Raw genomic sequence first — 18,406 nt, 5'->3', positions numbered from 1 at the left:
TGAAATAAATAGGGAGAGAGTGGGAGGCGGATAGAAGAGGGATAGAGGAGAGGATAGGTGGAGAGGAAACAAACAGGTCGAAGAGGCGGGGATGGAGCCAGTAAAGGTGAGTGTAGGTAGGGAGTTAGGAAGGGGATAGGTCAGTCCAGGGAGGACGGACAGGTCACGGGGGCGGGATGAGGTTGGTCGGTAGGAGATGGAGGTGCGGCTTGAGGTGGGAGGAGGGGATAGGTGGGAGGAAGAACAGGTTAGGGAGGCAGGGACCAGCTTAACACTGATTATCTATAGTTATATTAAGTGGTTTATCTGGTTAATTTGTAAATTTAGTGCACTACCAGTATCAGTTTAAACTACTGCCCATTTATAGAGATCAAAAACACGTAAAAAGCATTAACTACCTGCCTATCTGCTCAGCTAATTGAGGCTAGAGACTTTAGTTCGCACATTTTGCTGCTGGTCTCTGGTTTCCTCTGTTGACCTGCTCCTTTTACTAAAAGGTTAGAACAGTACCTCCCGCCTTCGTCCCTGCACCAAATTTCCTCATTCACCAAATTCCTAGGCTCACATTTAATGCCAGCTGCACTCAGTGACAAGCTGCTTTCATTGTGTTTGTTTATTGTCATTGTTTCCATCAGCAAGAAACGAAGAACAAAGCAATCAAGGTTTCTCTCCTAATAATGATCCAATGATTCTTAGTAGAAAGTAGGGGTGTGGTTGAGGACACTGTTATTGTGGGCTGTGATACTTGATGTTAGATCGTCTGTCTGAGATCATTCGCTTTCTTATGCCAATAAAACCTTGCTCCAAAACAGGTTCAGTGCCTTCAAGTGAAGTCAGGGGAAAATATCAGAGATGGAGAGGAAGGCTAAGGAATTTTACAGTAGAAATGGGCAAATTGCAATTGGTGTAATTATCCAGCTAAAGAATGAAGTGTATGAATGTAATTGTAAAATGGGAAAATTCTGAACAGAATGATTGGTGATTCCAAACCATGGGGCACTTGACAGTCCCATGAAATAAATGTCTTTTCCTGATTCATGCACCAAGATCCATGTGCTGAATTAGGCAGCAGAAGACCCTTCAATTTACGCGGGTTTTATTGTAAATCTTTGTCTCGTGCAAATGTCAGAATTCACCTTTCCCTTCTGAACTCTTTTCCCCATCTGGAAGCCAGCACCCCACGGGGAAAGAACTCTGATCTTTTTTAAACTAAACTGAAAAACTTTCACGATATGCCTGTGGGAAGATGTGAGACTTGAACCCAGGCCTTCTAGCATAGAGGTATGGACACCACCGCAAGACTCCTTCATAATCAGATCTTTTTTATTTTGTAAAAAAACCCCACCAAATCACCTATTTAATAAACAAAAAACAATTAACACGCACTGCCCATTGGAGCAGTGGCACAATAACAAAAAAAACAAATGTGGTGAAAGAAGGACAGGAACTAAATCAGAATCATGCTGGAAGCAGTGAGGGTGCTGGTGGATACTATGTATTCTTGCTCCGAAGACATCCAGCCAAATACATAGCCGCAGAAGAGAGGGCAGGCAGTCTGCTGCCTTGGCTTAGCTTGGCTTTTAATTTAATTCAAATTCCACTAGCTGCCATGATAGGATTTAAACTCCTAGTCTCCAGTACTAGTCTACACTACTGTCTCCCCTTAAGGAGGGATAAAACCCAGCTCTTTTTTGAAACACCCAGCACCAGATCCCCCATTTGACTAAATTAATAATAAATTGCAAGCACTGTCCACCAGGATTTTAGCTTGTCATCACTTTAATAATTGGGAGATTTTTCAGGGAACTGTTTTTGAGGTTGCACTATGTTCTCCTGTGCTGGACACGGCTTGTCACCAATACCAGATTAATGCCTTACTGTAAAAGGTGTTGCTCTCCTAACTCCTTGATGCGGGTTTTACTTTGTGTTGGTATTTACTTCCTTTGTGATACAGCAGGTAGGGTCCTTGCCTCTCCGCCAGAAGTTTCCGGTTCAACTCCTATCCCAGGACTTGATGGTGAATAAGGCATGTTCATTACACAGTACCACCTGCAAACCTTTTCAACATGTGTCAATGGCAGGCAGTAAAAGTGGGAACAATTCCTGGCCAGTGTGTGATGGAAAGAAAGTTGCTGCCTCTACCATCACAATCTGCAACCTGTGTGTAAACTTCATGTTGCCACAGTAATTTAGATTTCCTCGGTTAAAGATAACACATCACCATCATTTGCTGTGTTAGTTCCTGCTGTGAAAGTGTACCCCCTCGAGGTGAACCAGTAAGAATCAGATTACCACTTAACCTTCTCTATCTTAATGAAAAACATCCCAGTTCCTCCAGTCTCCCTTTATTATTGTGGAATACTTCTGGTATTATTGAATGGTTACAGCACAGAAGGAGATCATTTTTCCAAATTATTGCCTGCGCTGGCTCTCTATAACAGGAATTAAGCCATTCCCACTGACCCACCTGTACCCATTTTATTACCATTTTGTTTCCTTTTAGGTGCTTATTCAATTCCTATTTGGAAATCATGTTTGAATCTGCTTCCACCACACTGTGAGGCAGTGCATTTCTGATCCTATCCACTTACTGCATAAAAAAGGGCTTTCCTAATGGCACTGGTTCTTTTCCCAGTCACCTTATATCTATGTTCACTGATTTGTGATTGTTTTGACAAAGTTTCTCTCTATCTACGCTATCTAAACCCCTTATGATTTTGAATCTCTGTCAAATTTTGTTCTTCATTTTGTCTTGTCCAGGAGAACAACCCTTTCATCCCAGGTATCATCTTCATAAATCTTATACCCTTTCTTAGATGTGCCCACAGTGACACAAATCTAACCAGCTATATTTAAATTGTGGTTGATCTATTTTGAGATCTGTCTAATATAGAGTCAGACCAGTCACACAAGAGGTAAGACTTGGCAACACTATTGAAACGATTTGCCTCATAGTGAAACACACCTTTCAGATCACTCGGCAAAGTTATTTTTAACTCCGTGCTTACAGTTAGGCCTCAAACATGCGTGAATCTATACTACCCATGTAAGTAAAGGAAGTGTCCTCTGGTGACTGAGGCGATTTTTCTCCAGCAAAGCATGCCGAGTCCGGGAAAGTTAGTTAACTTGCATCTCATGATTGGATTCTCTGTCTCTATGGACACTTCATTGAGAGGGTACTACATTTATTAAGATGAAAGAAGGATGAGATCCTCAGTTGCAGAGAGAATTAAAATATTGAAGATTAGTGACAATATGCTAGAGGTATTCACATAAATTGGTGGTAGGCCAAATGGGCTCCTGTAATAGAGTCATAGAGCTGTATAGCACGGAAACAGACCCTTCGGTCCAACTCATCCATGCCAACCAGATATCCTAAATTAATCTAGTCCCATTTGTCAGCATTTGGCCCATATCCCTTTAAGCTCTTTCTATTTCATAGATCCATCCCGATGCCTTTTAAGTGTTGTTATTGTACCCGTCTCCACCACTTCCTCTGGCAGCTCATTCCATACACGCAACACCCTGTGTGAAAAAATTCTCACCTTAAACCTATCTCCTCTATCCTGGGAAAAAGGCCTCCGCTATTTATCCTATCCATGCCCCTCATGATTTTGTAAACCTCCAGATTGCATTTGGATTAAGTTGCTGTGTGTCTTATTTATCTCAAAGTAATGCAGAGATAATTTTAAATTCAAACAGCTTGTTCATGTGACTTTAAATGTCTTAGAACTTTCAAAATACATATTGAAGCAATTTGTTTCGCTTCTAAAATTTTTTCTGATAATCAGGAGTCAGTCACTTGACTCGCTCACTCCACCCACAGGCTAAAGCCATCAAGCACTATACAAGGATCTGTGATCAGACAAGCTGAATCAAACACTGCATAAAATTCCACTGTTATTCTATAAAAAGAGTTGTAAACCAGGCCATAAATTTTCACCAGATTGGTAAAAGTGTTAGTAATTCTGTAAGGCTCCAGTGCCATGAAGGGATGTGATAATTAGTGTTTGTGTCAATGTTTGTTTTGTTACGATTTAACATGAGGAAACCTGGCATCCCAAAGCTATTTCAAAGTTCATAAACATTAACTCCTTACAAAAACCTAGCTGCAGTCAGATTTAGAAAGAATTCATTGCTCATCCCAGTTCTATTTAAACTTCTAACCCACCGAAAGGGCAAATTGAGCAAGTTAGATGTTGCACACTGGCCACTGTGCAGTTTAGAAAACCTGAAGTCAGTTAAGAAACTGTGCAATCTGTTTATTTCAGGCAGACAAATCCAAGTTGGCACCTGGTAACTCTTTGCTACTGTTTGCAGTGTGTAACTGAAATGCCAAACCACTTGCAATTCCAGCTTAATTCCCTGCTTCAATTTTTGAACTTGAACCTCAAGCAGATGCACTCTGAAATCCTATTGTACAAACATAATACTGAATTTGCTTAGGATTTCCGAGCCAAATTGTATTCTATTTAAACAGCATTAACCTTGTTTAAAATTGTAACTTTCTTGCCACAGACAGAACAAACAGGAGGATTGTCTAGATTGAGTCATTTAGCCCTTTGAGTTGATATATTGTCAGTCTTCATTTTTGAGGTCTGTGTGTTGTTTATGTAGACAGGATACAAAGTTTAAATCTGATGTAAATCCAGTAAATTGCAGACAGTGTCATTTCCGGAATATCTAATACCTGAAAAGGCAAAGTGCTGTGATATTAAGAAGACAAAAAAAGAGTTTCTTTTATTTATCCAGAACACAGTATTGGAAACAAGCTCATGTTTTAGCTTTTCCCTCTGTTAAAGTTATAAACTGTTTGACAAGAGTCACATTGCCACTGGCTCACTGGACTAAATTCAGAGCATCTTGACTGCAATCTGGTATTTTCACAACTTTTTTTTTAGTTTATGAAAGTTTTAGTACCACTTGCATCATCACAATTAAACTGAGAAGCGTCTGTATAGCTATTTCATTCACACTATTTTTTCTTTCACTGAATCCCTGGTGTTTTTGTCGACTATGCTGTAAAAGGTCAGAATGTGGAGAGTTGTTTAATCTTCAGACCGCAGGTACTGTTTTATAGGATACAAAAAGAGTCGATGGAAGTTCTACCCACCCTATCAAAGCTAACTGAAGTTAACTGTAGATCCAACTCTCAGGAGAAGTCCCAGGTGTTTAGGTTGAAACTATCTTGGATGAAGAGGAAGGTCTTTAAACAAAAGGTCACTGAATTGATTCCAAGTCTTTAAGGTCAGAAATCAGACAACACCAGGTTATAGTCCAACAGGTTTATTTGAAATCACAAGCTTTCGGAGTCATAGAGTCATACAGCACTGAAGGAGACCTGGCCTAGTGGTATTATTGTTGGGCTGTTAACCAGAGACCTAGATAATGTTCTGGTGATCTGGGTTTGAATCCCACCATGATAGATAATCAGGATTCAATTTTTTTAAAACTCTGGAATTAAGCGTCCAATGATAACCGTGAATCCATTCTTGATTGTCAGAAAAACACAACTGATTCACTAATGCCCTTTGGAGAAGGAAACTGCCATCTTTACCTGGTCTGGCCTACATGTGACTCCAGACCCATAGCAACATGATTGACTCTTAACAGCCCTCTGAGTATTTAGGGATGGGCAATAAATACTGGCCTAGCCAGCGACACCCTCATCCTGTGAATGAATAAAGGAAAAATACCAGTCCATGTCGACCATAATCCCAAACTAAACTAGTCCCACCTGCCTGTGCTTGGCCCATATTCCTCCATATATTTCTTATTCATGTACTATCCAAATGTCTTTTAACATTCTAACTGTACCTGTATCCACCACTTCCTCTGGATGTTCATCCCACACACAAACCACTCTCCTTGTAGAAAAAAATGTCCCTCATAACTTTTTAAAATCTTTCCCCTCTCACCTTAAAAATATGCCCCCAGTCTTGAAATTCCCCACCTTAGGGGAAAGACACCTGTCATTCATCTTGTCTATACCCCTCATGATTTTATAAACTTTTATAAGGTCATTCCTCAACCTCCAATGCTCTAGTGTAAAGAAAAAGTCCCAGCCTATCCAGCCTCTCCTTTATAACTCAAACCCTCCATCCCCAGCAACATTCTGGTGAATCTCTTTTGAACCCTCTCCAGCTTAATAATATCCTTATTACAACAGGGCAACCAGAACTGGACACAATACTCCAGAAGAGGCTTCACCAACATCTTGTACAACCTCAACATAACGTCCCAATTCCTATACTCAAAAGTCTGAGTGAAGGCAAGCATACTAAACACCTTCTTAACCACCCTATCTCTCTGTGATGCAAACTTCAAAGAATGATGTACCTGAACACCTAGATGGCTCTGTTCTATGGCCAAACACGTTGATTATCAATCTGTAGATCCTTCAGAAATAATATGGCAAGAACGGAAGAGTTTCCTCATCAGCCAGAACTATACGGTAGCTGCAGAGCAACAACCTCCCCAGTTTAAAAGAATTTGTGCCATGCGCAAGAGCTGTCTTCATGCTGAGGGCCTACTACAAGCAAACTAAGCAATTGTCAGTGCCAATCTCTGATGCCTGTCTCTTCTCTGGCAGTCAATTAAGTAGATGGGGAGTTTCTAATTAAAAGCCTTATAGGCATCTTATCTGGTAGATATTTTCTAATTAGTCTATTCAGAGAAGTTATTACACACCTCTAGAGCAGGTGGGATTGAACCTGAAATTTTTGTCTCTGAGGCAGGAATATTACCATTGCACCATAAGCGACCACCATCTCATCTGGTATTGAGACATCAGTAATCAGTTTTACTTGAATAACCGCAATGAGATTCGCACAAGAGAAACTAAACTGTTGTTTGAGAATTGGGACTCCCCTACATTGGATGGCTGAATGAGGATGTGCAATATTGGAGTGATTGGTGGTGGAAGGAAGCATTTGTTCCTTTGGCCACCCTGAGAAAATTAACCCAAAATTGGTCAATACCGATGTGAAAGGGCCCACAAACTGGAAATGCCCCGGCATTGAAGAAAGGAAAGCTTGTTTTAATGTAACACCTTTCACAACTGCGGAATGTCCTGAAGTGCTTTTCAAACAGCAATATTCTTTCAAAGTGTGATCACTATTGTCCTGTTTAATCACATACACTGATCTGGAGTACTTTATGTCTGACATGGAAAACCACATCACATGGGATAATACATATCGCATGGAGGAGAAGTAAGTTGAATTAATTAGTAGAACTTCTTATTCTAGGCCAATGTGTGAAAGCTGTGATTTTGAATCTTTTACCAGGAGCCTTACATATTGTCTAGACTAAGGCAACCTAAAGCATGGCTGACACTATGGCAATGAAAATCAGGGATGAAACTGATTAAAACCTCTGGGGCAGTTCAGCATTCATAAAAACTAAACTAAGATCATTTTTCATGATGTCGTTTACCTGTTTATATGACAAGTTCCCAAACAACGTTATTAAAATTGGATTTATTAAGTGTTTTTCTTTGTGTTGAACAGTTCCACTTGAACGTAGTCTAATTGATGTTCACTACCTACATGAACCCACCGAGGAATTACTGGCAACATAGACTAAGTAGATGTTTATAACTTTCTTGTAACTGCTCATTACTGTAGATAACTGCCATGTTCTCTGGGCATCTTTGAATGTGGAGATAACACATCATTAGACCTCTGCACTGGCTAGGTCAGTGGGTTGATTTGTTAATAAGTGAAGTAACACATGGAAACAAATGTTAAAGCAAGCTACTGAAACAGCACAATAGCTCCTGAATCAGACTATAAGTGTTAACCTATTTTCTTACACAAAGACATTTCTTGTATCTCCGTATAGTCGTTATTGGTGGGTGTCTGTTGAGAGAATGGAAGATTTTGTGGGTTGTGTTTTTCTTTGAATTGGGTATCATTTTATTCTCAATTGTCTATTGAAAAAGATTTTTGATATTTAGGTGGACAAAGCCCCAGTTCGATCTGTTGGGGTTCATCTATTTGTTGAAATGGATCCACCACATAAGCCTTAACTCTGGAATTCTCTGTTGAAGCTTCTCCATCTTTCTCTCTCCTCCTTTTACAATGCTGCTTAAAACCTACTTGTCTGTTGTAATAGCTGTTTGTGATTCAATATCCAATTCAATTTAATAACAGTCCTATGAAACAAGTTGGGCCATTTAATTAAGTTAAAAATGTTACATCATTTCAAGTTGCGCTAAAGTAGATGTACAAGATGCTAACTTCTAATCATTTTAGTAGAAGTTATCACATTTATTGAGTCCCAGTGTGGGTGTCTACATGAACAGAGAGCTGCAGGTGAAGGGAGCCTATGATGGATGCATCCTCCATAAAACTGGTTCTCAGGTTCAAATCACACTCTAGGACTTGAAAGCATAAAACCTGTGTGACACAGCAGCATGGGACCGAGGAGGTGCTGTTCTTTCAGAGGTGCTTCTGATGTTAAACCAAGTCCTCATCTGCCTGTTCATGTAGATGTAAAAGATCCAATAGCAGTTTTTTGGAAAAAATGCAGGGGAGTTATCTCCAGTGTTCTAGCCAATATCTATTCCTCAATGAACATCCCTTTAAAATAGATTATATTTGTCCATTATCATACCATCAACCGCATTCGTACAAAAAAATTTGGCAAAATACAAATGTTTGTCCATAATCCAACACAGCCGAACCAGAATAGGCTATGATAGTACTTTGTAAGCATTATATTGCAAATATTTATGTTCCTATTGATTCAGATAACCACTCACTTACTTTAGTATGCATTTGCTGTACATTTCCAGTAAGATTCAGCAATCTAAAGTGGTTTGAAACCCCATGTTTTAAACTTGCTTCACCAACGTAGCAGTGGTTTGGTTAGACTTAGCCCATGTTCTTTAATTATACCAAACCACAATACATCTTTGCTAGAAAGAGTTTTGAAGAGGTCTCCACAATCTCATTTGTCCCAACTGTCCTCTGTTCATTGTCAAATTTTTTTTGATTTGCTTGTTTGAAGTTTATAGTTGATGGAACAAATTGTCAGATACTTTCTGAAATCATCTTTTTGAACAATCACAGAACTGAGATGCACATTGATTAAACTATCACTCATGGTGGTGCTGGAAAGAATGAACAATCCCCCTTGTGACTGTTCTACTGCATGTGCTCACAATGCAGACTGAATCTGCTTGAAGCTTAGTGATAACCCACGCCATCAGATAAGCCAAATGCAGCAAAAAGCTAGAAACCAATGAAGTTTAGTCTCCTTGAACCTCCCAAGCTCTGCAACTTGCTTTCCTTTAGACCCTTTATAAAATCCATGTTCTTAAACAAGCTTTTCATTATCTAACAATTTCCTAGACTAGGTATCAGTTTTTTTTCACAGTTTGTGTTTGTGTGAAGAACTTTGGGACATTTGTTATTCTAAAGACACTATGTGAAGATTCTTGAGCTACTCAGCAATAGTTATGACTTTGAACTGCAGACTCTAATTTTAGTCCAGTGTCCATTTTAATGCGACACAGTTATGCTGAAAGTGACACACTCTTTGTAGCCTACATGCTTTCACACTATTTGTTCAAAATGCTGACTGAACGATATAAAGACAGTTCTGATTATTTTGAAATGGTGGCTGTCACCAAATACTGATTCTAACCCCTCCAGCATGAGTCATGCCCTCAGGAGAGGCGATTTGGAAATGCAAGCAAAACGAGAATGATTTCATGAGTGTAATCTAATCTCAGGATTCATCCAGTGATTGTGAACTATGGGCACCTTGCTCATGTTTCATGATGTCACCTGAAGCCTTTCATTAGTTTTATTACCTTTCAGTTGCTCCCAGGCAGAATCATTATGCTTAATTTAATGTTTTCAAAGGATTAATGTGCATCAGCTTTGGCAAAACGCCCATCTAGTGTTAGCCTGGTGACTGTTTTGAATTTTTACTTGGAGCTGTTTGGTCATTGTTATCGTGAATCTCCAAAGCTGATCAGATCCTTTTAAAATTGACACATGAATAGGACTCTGCAGAATGGACTGCAGAGTAATTGATTCTCAGAACAGCTTGAATAACAGCGGGTAGCTACTTCTTTCAAGCAAAAAAAATGTAAAGGAGGCACCTTGCCTGTTAAGCAGATCCCATGGGAGAAGCCAGGAGGTGGTGTTTAAAAATTTACATCTTCCTATTCAACTCAATTGTCATTAGAAGGCACAGCAAACTTCAGCAATGTTTCATCATTAAAGTTCATTCTGGATATTTATATTTATAACTTATTTCTGATTCAACTGAAAAGGACAGATTCTATGATTTGTCTTTTGCAATTTCCAATATTCCTACAGTAGGTCGTTGTTTTTTTTTATTTGAGGGGAGATGGGGAGGGTAGTAGGAATGAGGACACGTGTTTCAGGATTCTGATGATTTCAGATATTCTGATAAGTAAAATTAAACAAAAGCTCTGTCCTCCTCTTTAGTTTTCTCTCCTGTCCTCTGAAACATCGATGAACCTGTTCTGAGCAGTTTACAGGAGCCCAATTTCCATTTTTAAACAGACAGAGACATTCCTAATTAATTTAGTCTCCATCTACCTTCTGGAGAGATTGACTTCTTATAAAAAGGAGCTGAAAGCTTAATAGAATCATAGAATCCCTATAGTATGGAAACAGGCCATTCAGCCCAACAATCCCATATCGCCCCTCTGAAGAGCATCCCACCCCTACTCCTGCATTTTCCCATGTCTAAGCACCTAACCCTGGACGCTACGGGCAATTTAGCATGGCCAATCCACCTACCCTGCACATCTTTGGACTGTGGGAGGAAACCAGATGATCAGTTCAATCTTGGCATCTTTATGTTTCTGTATGAATATTATAGTGGCAACTCCCATACCTATCCAAATTCAACACAGAAACCAAAGATCTAGAATCAGTGCCTCTTGAGTAAACCATAATAGTTCAATTGGACGATGCTCATCCCAGTGAACCAACCAGAATGGGTCTCAGGCTTGTTCCCTGATATGTGCTGAATTAACTGCTTATTGGCAATTTAATTGGGCTCAATGGCCCTAGGCGAGGGATGAGCCAACTTGGATTTCCACTCTGGGTCACTGTGCAATTGAAGAGGACATGATCAAATTTGGTTGAATAAGACAGCCTCAGCTCCCTGCCTGCGTCTCCCCCTGAAGAATAGAACCAAATCCAAGTATCAAATAATAAGCACAGGGATGTTTCTGAGAGTGGCTGTCATGACACTACAGTGTGGAGTATAAAAACAAATTTCATTTATATAGTGTCATTACCGTAATAGAGAATTTTGCAGAGGCATAATAAGATAAACCATGTTACGGTGATATAGGACAGTTGACCTGATGTTTGGTGAAGAAGGTCAGTTTTAAGGTGTGTCTGTTAAGAGGAGAGAAAGGTAGCAAGGTGGAGAGGTTTAGGGAGGGAGCTCCTGAACTGTGGGCTTTGGCAACAGGTGGCTGAGAATGGTGGAAATGTAGAGAAGAGGATCCTTGAAGGATGCCAGGCAGTTGGTGGTTTATTAGATCTGTGCAATACCTACAACTCACATCCCACACACAACCACAATTCAAGCAAGTTACTCGAACACCATTTTCCCTTATCAGCTCCATGCTGCTTTTCTTCAATTAATCCACACTTGCCCAAATGACTATTAATTTTGACCTGAATTGTCTATTCTAGAAGCTTCCCCACCACTAAGATTAAATTGACTGGTCTATAGTTCCTGGGCTTACGCAGCTAAAGCTTAGTCCAAGAGGTGGTGGCCAACAGAATTCCTCGGTTTCAGCATGTCACTCAAGTATTAGGACTCTTGCCTCTAAGCCATTAGGTTCTAAATTCAAGACCCCACTCCTAGACCTGGACACAAAAGTCAGGGCTGATACTCCAGTGTAGTACAGAGGGACTGCTGCATTGTTGCTGTCTTTTGGATAAGATGTTAAACCAGTAGCCCATCTGCTCAAAGTTATGCCTGAGGTCCTAGCCAATATTTTACCCCAAACCACATTACCAAAAGCAGATTATCTGGTTGTTGTGAACTGCTGCCTTAGAGAGCTACTCTGTGCAATTTGGCTGTCGTGTTTCCTGCATTCAAACAGTGTCTACACTTCAGAAGTATGCAATTGATTGCAAAGCACTTTAAGACATCCTCTGGTTGTGAGAAATGCCATATAAATTAATTCTTTCTACCATGAGGTTTCATGCAGGCTTACTTGTACTCCAACCTGTTGGGAATTTAAGCCAGAATAGTGTAGATTTCTGAAAGGGAATCCACATGACTTAGCTTTGGTGCGGTTGGAAATTAGATCAGGTTTTGCATCTTGGATTATTTGTCCGTCTATTGACACAAATCACTTGCATCAGTGGGAAAGTGGCATTATGAAATAGCATCTACCATTGTGTGCAATCCATACATAGGGTCGTAGAGTTGTACAGCATGGAAACAGACCCTTCAGTCCAACTCATCTATGCCGACCAGATACCCTAAATTAATCTAGACCCATTTCCAGCATTTGGCCCATAGCCCTCTAAACCATTCCTATTCATATACCCATTCAGATGCCTTTTAAATGTTGTAATTGTACCAGCCTCCGTTACTTCCTCTGGCAGCTCGTTCCATACATGCACCACTTTTTGCATGAAAAAGTTGCCCCTCAGGCCCCTTTTAAATCTTTCTCCTCTCAACTTAAACCTATGCCCTCTGGACTCCCCCACCCAGGGAAAAGGCCTTGCCTATTTATCCCATCCATGCCCCTCATGATTTTATAAACTTCTGCAAGGTCACCCCTCAGCCTCTGATGCTCCAGGGAAAATATCCCCAGCCTATTCAGCCCCTCCCTGTGGCTCAAACCCTCCAACCCTGGCAACATCCTTGTAAATCTGTATCATTGAGAGACGTAATCAAGAGCTTTCAGGAATTTGATTGTTGTCTGCATTTAATATATATCTGGGTAAATAACCTATACATGGCACCAATTGGCATTCAGATCAGCAAACATTTCATTTGTTTCTGGGTGAATCATGGTTATATGTCAGTGCTGAAATTGCTTCTCGGAAGGCTCCCTCAGGGTGAACAGCACAAAGGCTAGAGATGAGGCTAAACAACATTTGATTCAAAAAATTGTATTTCACTTGTCTAAAAGTATCCTCAGACTGCTGCAAACTACAGAATGCTGTCTGTGAGACCTTCCAATACATGTGCCTACAGAATCACTGATAGATTTGCAAAGTGTTGCTCATTTAAGGGTAAGGGTACATCTGGTCATCACATTAGTGAAGGATTCCTGTGCTTATTTTTCTATATGTAAAAAGCTACTTTTTTTTTAAACTTTAGGAATTCCTAACACTTTTGTTTGAAATGTGGAATCTAATATAATGTACCTCATTCTTGAAGTAAGCACAACACCATATGTTTCAATGAGCCTGCAGCTGATTTTTCTGATCCCAGATTTCAATTATAACACTTCCTCCCTGTTGCTAATAGAACACCAGTATGTGGCCAGCTCTGACATAGGCCTGGCAGAGTCTTCATATCAATGTCATTGCACCATCCAGTCTGTCAGCACGTTGCTGCTGAACTGCAGGCAAATCCACAGGGTCACAAAGGCTCTGTGTAAATTGGCTGTCACGTTTCCTGCATTGCATCAGTGTCTACTTGTGTGCAGAGAACCACACAGGGCTGTGCTTTCATTTTCTTACAGAACCCAAACCAAGTCAGGGAAGCTGGGGAAAGCTTTAAGATGTACCATTAACGGTCAATGTTTTGTGGAGACTTCTGTATGCTTGTATGGTTGTCCCTCTGAATGAGGGTGATAGCTCATGGCAAGAACCAACCTGTGAAGCCTTTTATCACAAGGTGAGGCTGTGATTCTGTGGCTACCACATGGTTTTGTTTGACCAGGAAACACTCTGACTCTTGCCTCCTGTCACTGGTGTATTGGAAGGAGTTACAGACTGTGATATTTTGTTGTGTAGTGAGACTAAACAACTATGGGCTGCCACCAATACAGTCTGGATAAATGTTTCTCCAGGGCTAAGCTGGCCTAGTGTGGATGAGGATAGTGACTGCAATAAGCTATTGTAGTGAACAAGATATGGTTTATTGCCTGTCTGCTATTTATATGCTACAAGGATATGGTATAGAGTAATTATTACAGACTGTTAGGAGTATCAGATCTTGGGTCTGACTCAGCAAGCTCCTTAGTTACTCTGCCTACCAGTTCACATTACATCATCACAATGGGTGGTGCTCTATCTGTATTAACCCTTTCAGATCCATATTCAATATAACTAATTAAAACCCGAAAGAACTGCAGATACTGTAAATCAGGAACAAAAAACAGAAGTTGCTGGAAAAGCTCAGCAGGTCTGAGAGCATCTGTAAAGAAAAAATCAGAATTAGGGTTTCAGGTCCCAGTTCTGAGGAAGGGTCACTGGACTCGAAACGTTAACTCTGATTTTTTTCTTCACAGATGCTGCCAGACCTGCTGAGCTTTTCTAGCAACTTCTGTCTTTGTTCAACATAACTAAGCTGGTTGGCCACTTTAGGAGGCACTTTCCATGGTTGTCAAGAGTTTCTGACCCAGAAATAGGGACACAACCCACCGCATCACAGGAGATGTTCCAGTGCATCCTGTGGAGGAATCCCAGACACAATGAGATAGGGCTCGCATTGGATCTTTAAGAGATGTGGATATGATTTTGCCTTTTTGGGTCGCACCCCAATTGGGTGTCAAGTATGTGTCTGAGGGTGATATTGTGTGGGGAACAGTCACCTGACAGTGATTCTCCCAAATTAGTGGTCAGAGGACAGGCTCAGCACCAATGAAAGATGGCAGGCAAGCTTTTGAAGCTGGAAGGATGTGGGAGGCTGCCTTTTCAAATAGGGAAGCTGGTGTCTCAATATCGAGATACCTGCCCTTCAACTGATATAAGTTATAAACAAAAGACAAAGCAGCCAGGTCTGTATTGTGGAGGGGAAACTCCATTGAGGCCCATGGCAGACTTCAAAACCTACCTGGACCTTCAGTGTGTTGCTGGGAGGACACATCCTTCATATCTACTTCTTGAGTTTTCTGCCTAAAGGCAGATCCAGCCCACTGCGCTGGGATCTTCACCTTGGGTAAGCCAAGGAGGCAGATCCCAAATCTACCCTAGCACCAATAAGAATCAAACTCCATGTTGCTTGTATTATTTCTGACTCACACTGACCGTCCAGCCAGCCGCCACCACCTCCCCCCAAAAAATGTCTAACAAAATGCAGCTATGAATAAATTGGGGGTGTAAGCAATTGCAGATGATTTATCAGTATTTTCTGCTTTAAAGATTGTTCCTATTTGAAGTTTGGGGCTTTTTGAAATCTCTCCTTTCTTCATGTTCTTCATTGCGGCTCTTAATTTCAGTGGTTTATATTGTACTGTATGTGGAAACTAATTATGCAAATCAAAATAAATGCACATCATTTTTATGGAATAAAAGCAAAATATTACGGAAGCTGGAGATCTGAAATAAAAGCACAAAGTGCTGGAGAAACACTCTGGCAGCATGTGTGGAGAGAAAAACAGTCTCCACATTTTGAGTCCAAAAATTCTTGTACTTGAAATGTTAACTGTTTTTCTCTCCACACATGCTGCCAGACCTGCTGAGTTTCTCCAGCACTTTCTATTTTTATTTCATTTTGTGAATGTTGACTCACCTGAATTCAACACATCTGTGAGACTTAATATCAGATGGAAGTAAATGCCTAAAGGATGTTGTTTGTTACCGTAAGTGCAAATAGAAATTCTTTAGTAAAATGGTGTGGTGTTGATTGTTGTGTCTCTATTGCTGCTTTGGTTGTTAATGCTTTTGTTTTAATTGCAGGGCAACAATTGAGGAAGTGGAGACTGATGTCGTGGAAATCGAAGCAAAACTGGATAAGGTGAGTAACTATTCACACATGAATTCAGCTGCTCCACTGAAACCTTAAAACTACACATTTTAATCAGATTCTGACATTCATGACATAAACATAAGAACCAGGAGCAGGAGTATGCCATTCAGCCCCTCAAGTCTGTCTCATACAATAAGATTATGACTGATTTGCCCCATACCTCCATTCCTCTTTCATGCTAGCTCATCATAGCACACGACCCCTTCATATTCCAAAAAGCTATTTACCTTTTCTTTAAATACTTAGTGATCCAGTCCCCAAAACTCTGGAATAGAGATTTCCAGATATTTACTATCCTCTGGATGAAGAAATTTCTTCAAATCTTGGTTTTGAATAAACATCCCATTACTCTGCAAGTATGTCCCCTAGTTGAAATTTCTCCCAACCTTGGAAATGTCTTCTCAACATCTGACCTGTCAAGCCCTTTAAGCATCTAATATGTTTCAAAAGATCACCACTTATTCTTCTAAATTATAACCAATAAAGGCCTAATATGTTTAGCTCTTCTTGATAAATCAAAGCTTTCATCCCAGGAATCAGCCTACTGAATTTCCTTCGAACTGCCTCCAATGCCAGTCCATCCTTTCTTAAACACAGGGAGCAAAACTGTACACAGTACTCCAGATGTGGCCTCAGTAACACTTGGCACAGTTGTAACAAGGCATCTCTATTTTTAAACTCAAACTTCTAGCAGGAAAGTCAAAAATCCATTTGCTTTCTTCATCTGTATGCTAAACTTTTTGTATGTCATGCACAAGAATACCCAAATCCCTCTGTAATACACATTTATTGGAGTCTGTCTATTTAAGTAACAGTTTGTTTTCAATTCTTCCTATTAAAGTGCAGGACCTCACATTTTCCTGCATTAAACTCCATCTGTCAAAATTTTGGTCAGTTCTCAGGCTGTTTATTATCTGCTTATAGATTTTTTTATGTCCATATCACATCATGCCCTCCCACCTATTTTTGAATTTGGATACATTACCCTCTGCCCCTACTCTGAGTCATTCACATAGATAGAAAAAATTGAGGCCCTAGGACTGATCTTTGTGGTACACCACCAGTTACATCTTTCCAACCTTAAGACCCATTATTCATGACTCTGTCTTTTATATGTTAACCAATCCTCCATCCATGCTAATACATTACCCCCAACTTTGCGAGCTCCAATCTCTGTGCAATAACCTTTTATGTGGCACTTTGACAAATTGGATCTAGAGTAGCATTCTTTGAGTATATAACAAGTAGAGGTTAAAGGGAACTGGGAAATGTAGCATATTTGGATTTCAAGAAGGTATTTGACAAAGATGATTTACCTTTCACAAAACCATGTTGACACAATTTGAATGTATTAAGCTTTTCCAAATGTTGTGCTATTTCTTCCTCAATAATGGACTTTAGCATTTCCCAATGACAGATGTTAGGCTCATTGACCTATAATTTCCTGTTTTCTGCCTCCTCCCTTCTTGAACAGGGACATCACAGTAGCAGTTTTCGAATCCATTGGGACTGTCCCAGAATCCAATGAGTTCTGGAATATTTTGACCTAATCTTCCAATATTTCTGTAACCAGTTTCTTTAATCCTCTCAGACACAGACCATTGGTTCTAGTGATTTGTCTGCCTTCAGTCCTATTAATTTATCAAGTACTTTGTCCCTTGTGATAGAGATTGTTGTAAGATCTTTCTTCCCATTAGCACTTGCTTATCAAATAGGTTTGGGATTTTTATATAGTAGTCTTCACTGTGAAGGCTGATATAAATATTGGTTTAAATTTATCTGCCATTTCCCTGTTCTCAATTATCAATTCCCCAGATGCATCTTCCAATTTAGCTACTCTCCTTTTTATATACCTTTAGAACCTCTTGCTGATTGTTCTTATATTTCTTGTCAATTTTTCGGATGCCTGTAGATGTTTCCCAACCATGATTCCTTCCGTTGCTATTTCTTTCTTCCACTTGAGCTGATTCCACATCACGATCCATTGCATCTTTATCACTACTAATCATCTCGTTGATCTACTTCTTTCATAAAAAAACTATCCCACCTCCTCCTTTTTGCCAGTTCCTCTAGAATGTTGAATATCATTGAATGTTTTAAGTTCCCAGGTAACTCTGCAACTCCATCTCTGTAATAACTATTGTGTTGTATTCATTTATTTATTCATTCATTCATTTATTATTCAGCTGTCAACTTGTTATCTAATGTTTATTCAGACAGAGCTTTAAGCTTTCACTTTATACCATTATTACCATTGTGATTCTAGTTTCTGCTGCATTTTTCTGCTTATATTTTCTGCGCCTTCCTGTCGCACTGATTATTTTTTGCCTTTTCACTGTTCTGCACCTCAGCTTTCTTATTTCTTTCTAACTTTTAAACTTCCCTTCAGTTGAACCCTTCACTTCTCTCTGTACATGCACTCACCTCCTCCACTGCAACTGCCAACGAACACTTCCTA

The 18,406-nt window shown here is 40.0% G+C and overlaps 1 protein-coding gene across 2 annotated transcripts in view; it reads left to right on the top strand.

The window, feature by feature from the left end:
* The window catches only part of acap3a (ArfGAP with coiled-coil, ankyrin repeat and PH domains 3a), a 315,834-nt gene that overhangs the window by 124,264 nt on the left and 173,164 nt on the right, over positions 1-18,406 (top strand). For both annotated transcript variants that reach the window (XM_048615183.1, XM_048615182.1), the window contains exon 2: positions 15,879-15,936. In XM_048615183.1, coding sequence (XP_048471140.1) covers positions 15,879-15,936 — 58 coding nt within the window. The remainder of the gene's footprint in view (positions 1-15,878; positions 15,937-18,406) is intronic.

Source organism: Rhincodon typus, chromosome 31 (genome assembly GCF_021869965.1).
Source record: "Rhincodon typus isolate 14 chromosome 31, sRhiTyp1.1, whole genome shotgun sequence".
Classification (NCBI taxonomy): Eukaryota; Metazoa; Chordata; class Chondrichthyes; order Orectolobiformes; family Rhincodontidae; genus Rhincodon; species Rhincodon typus.
The sequence above is the reverse complement of the archived record's forward strand: the minus strand, read 5'-3'. Positions and strand labels throughout refer to the sequence as shown.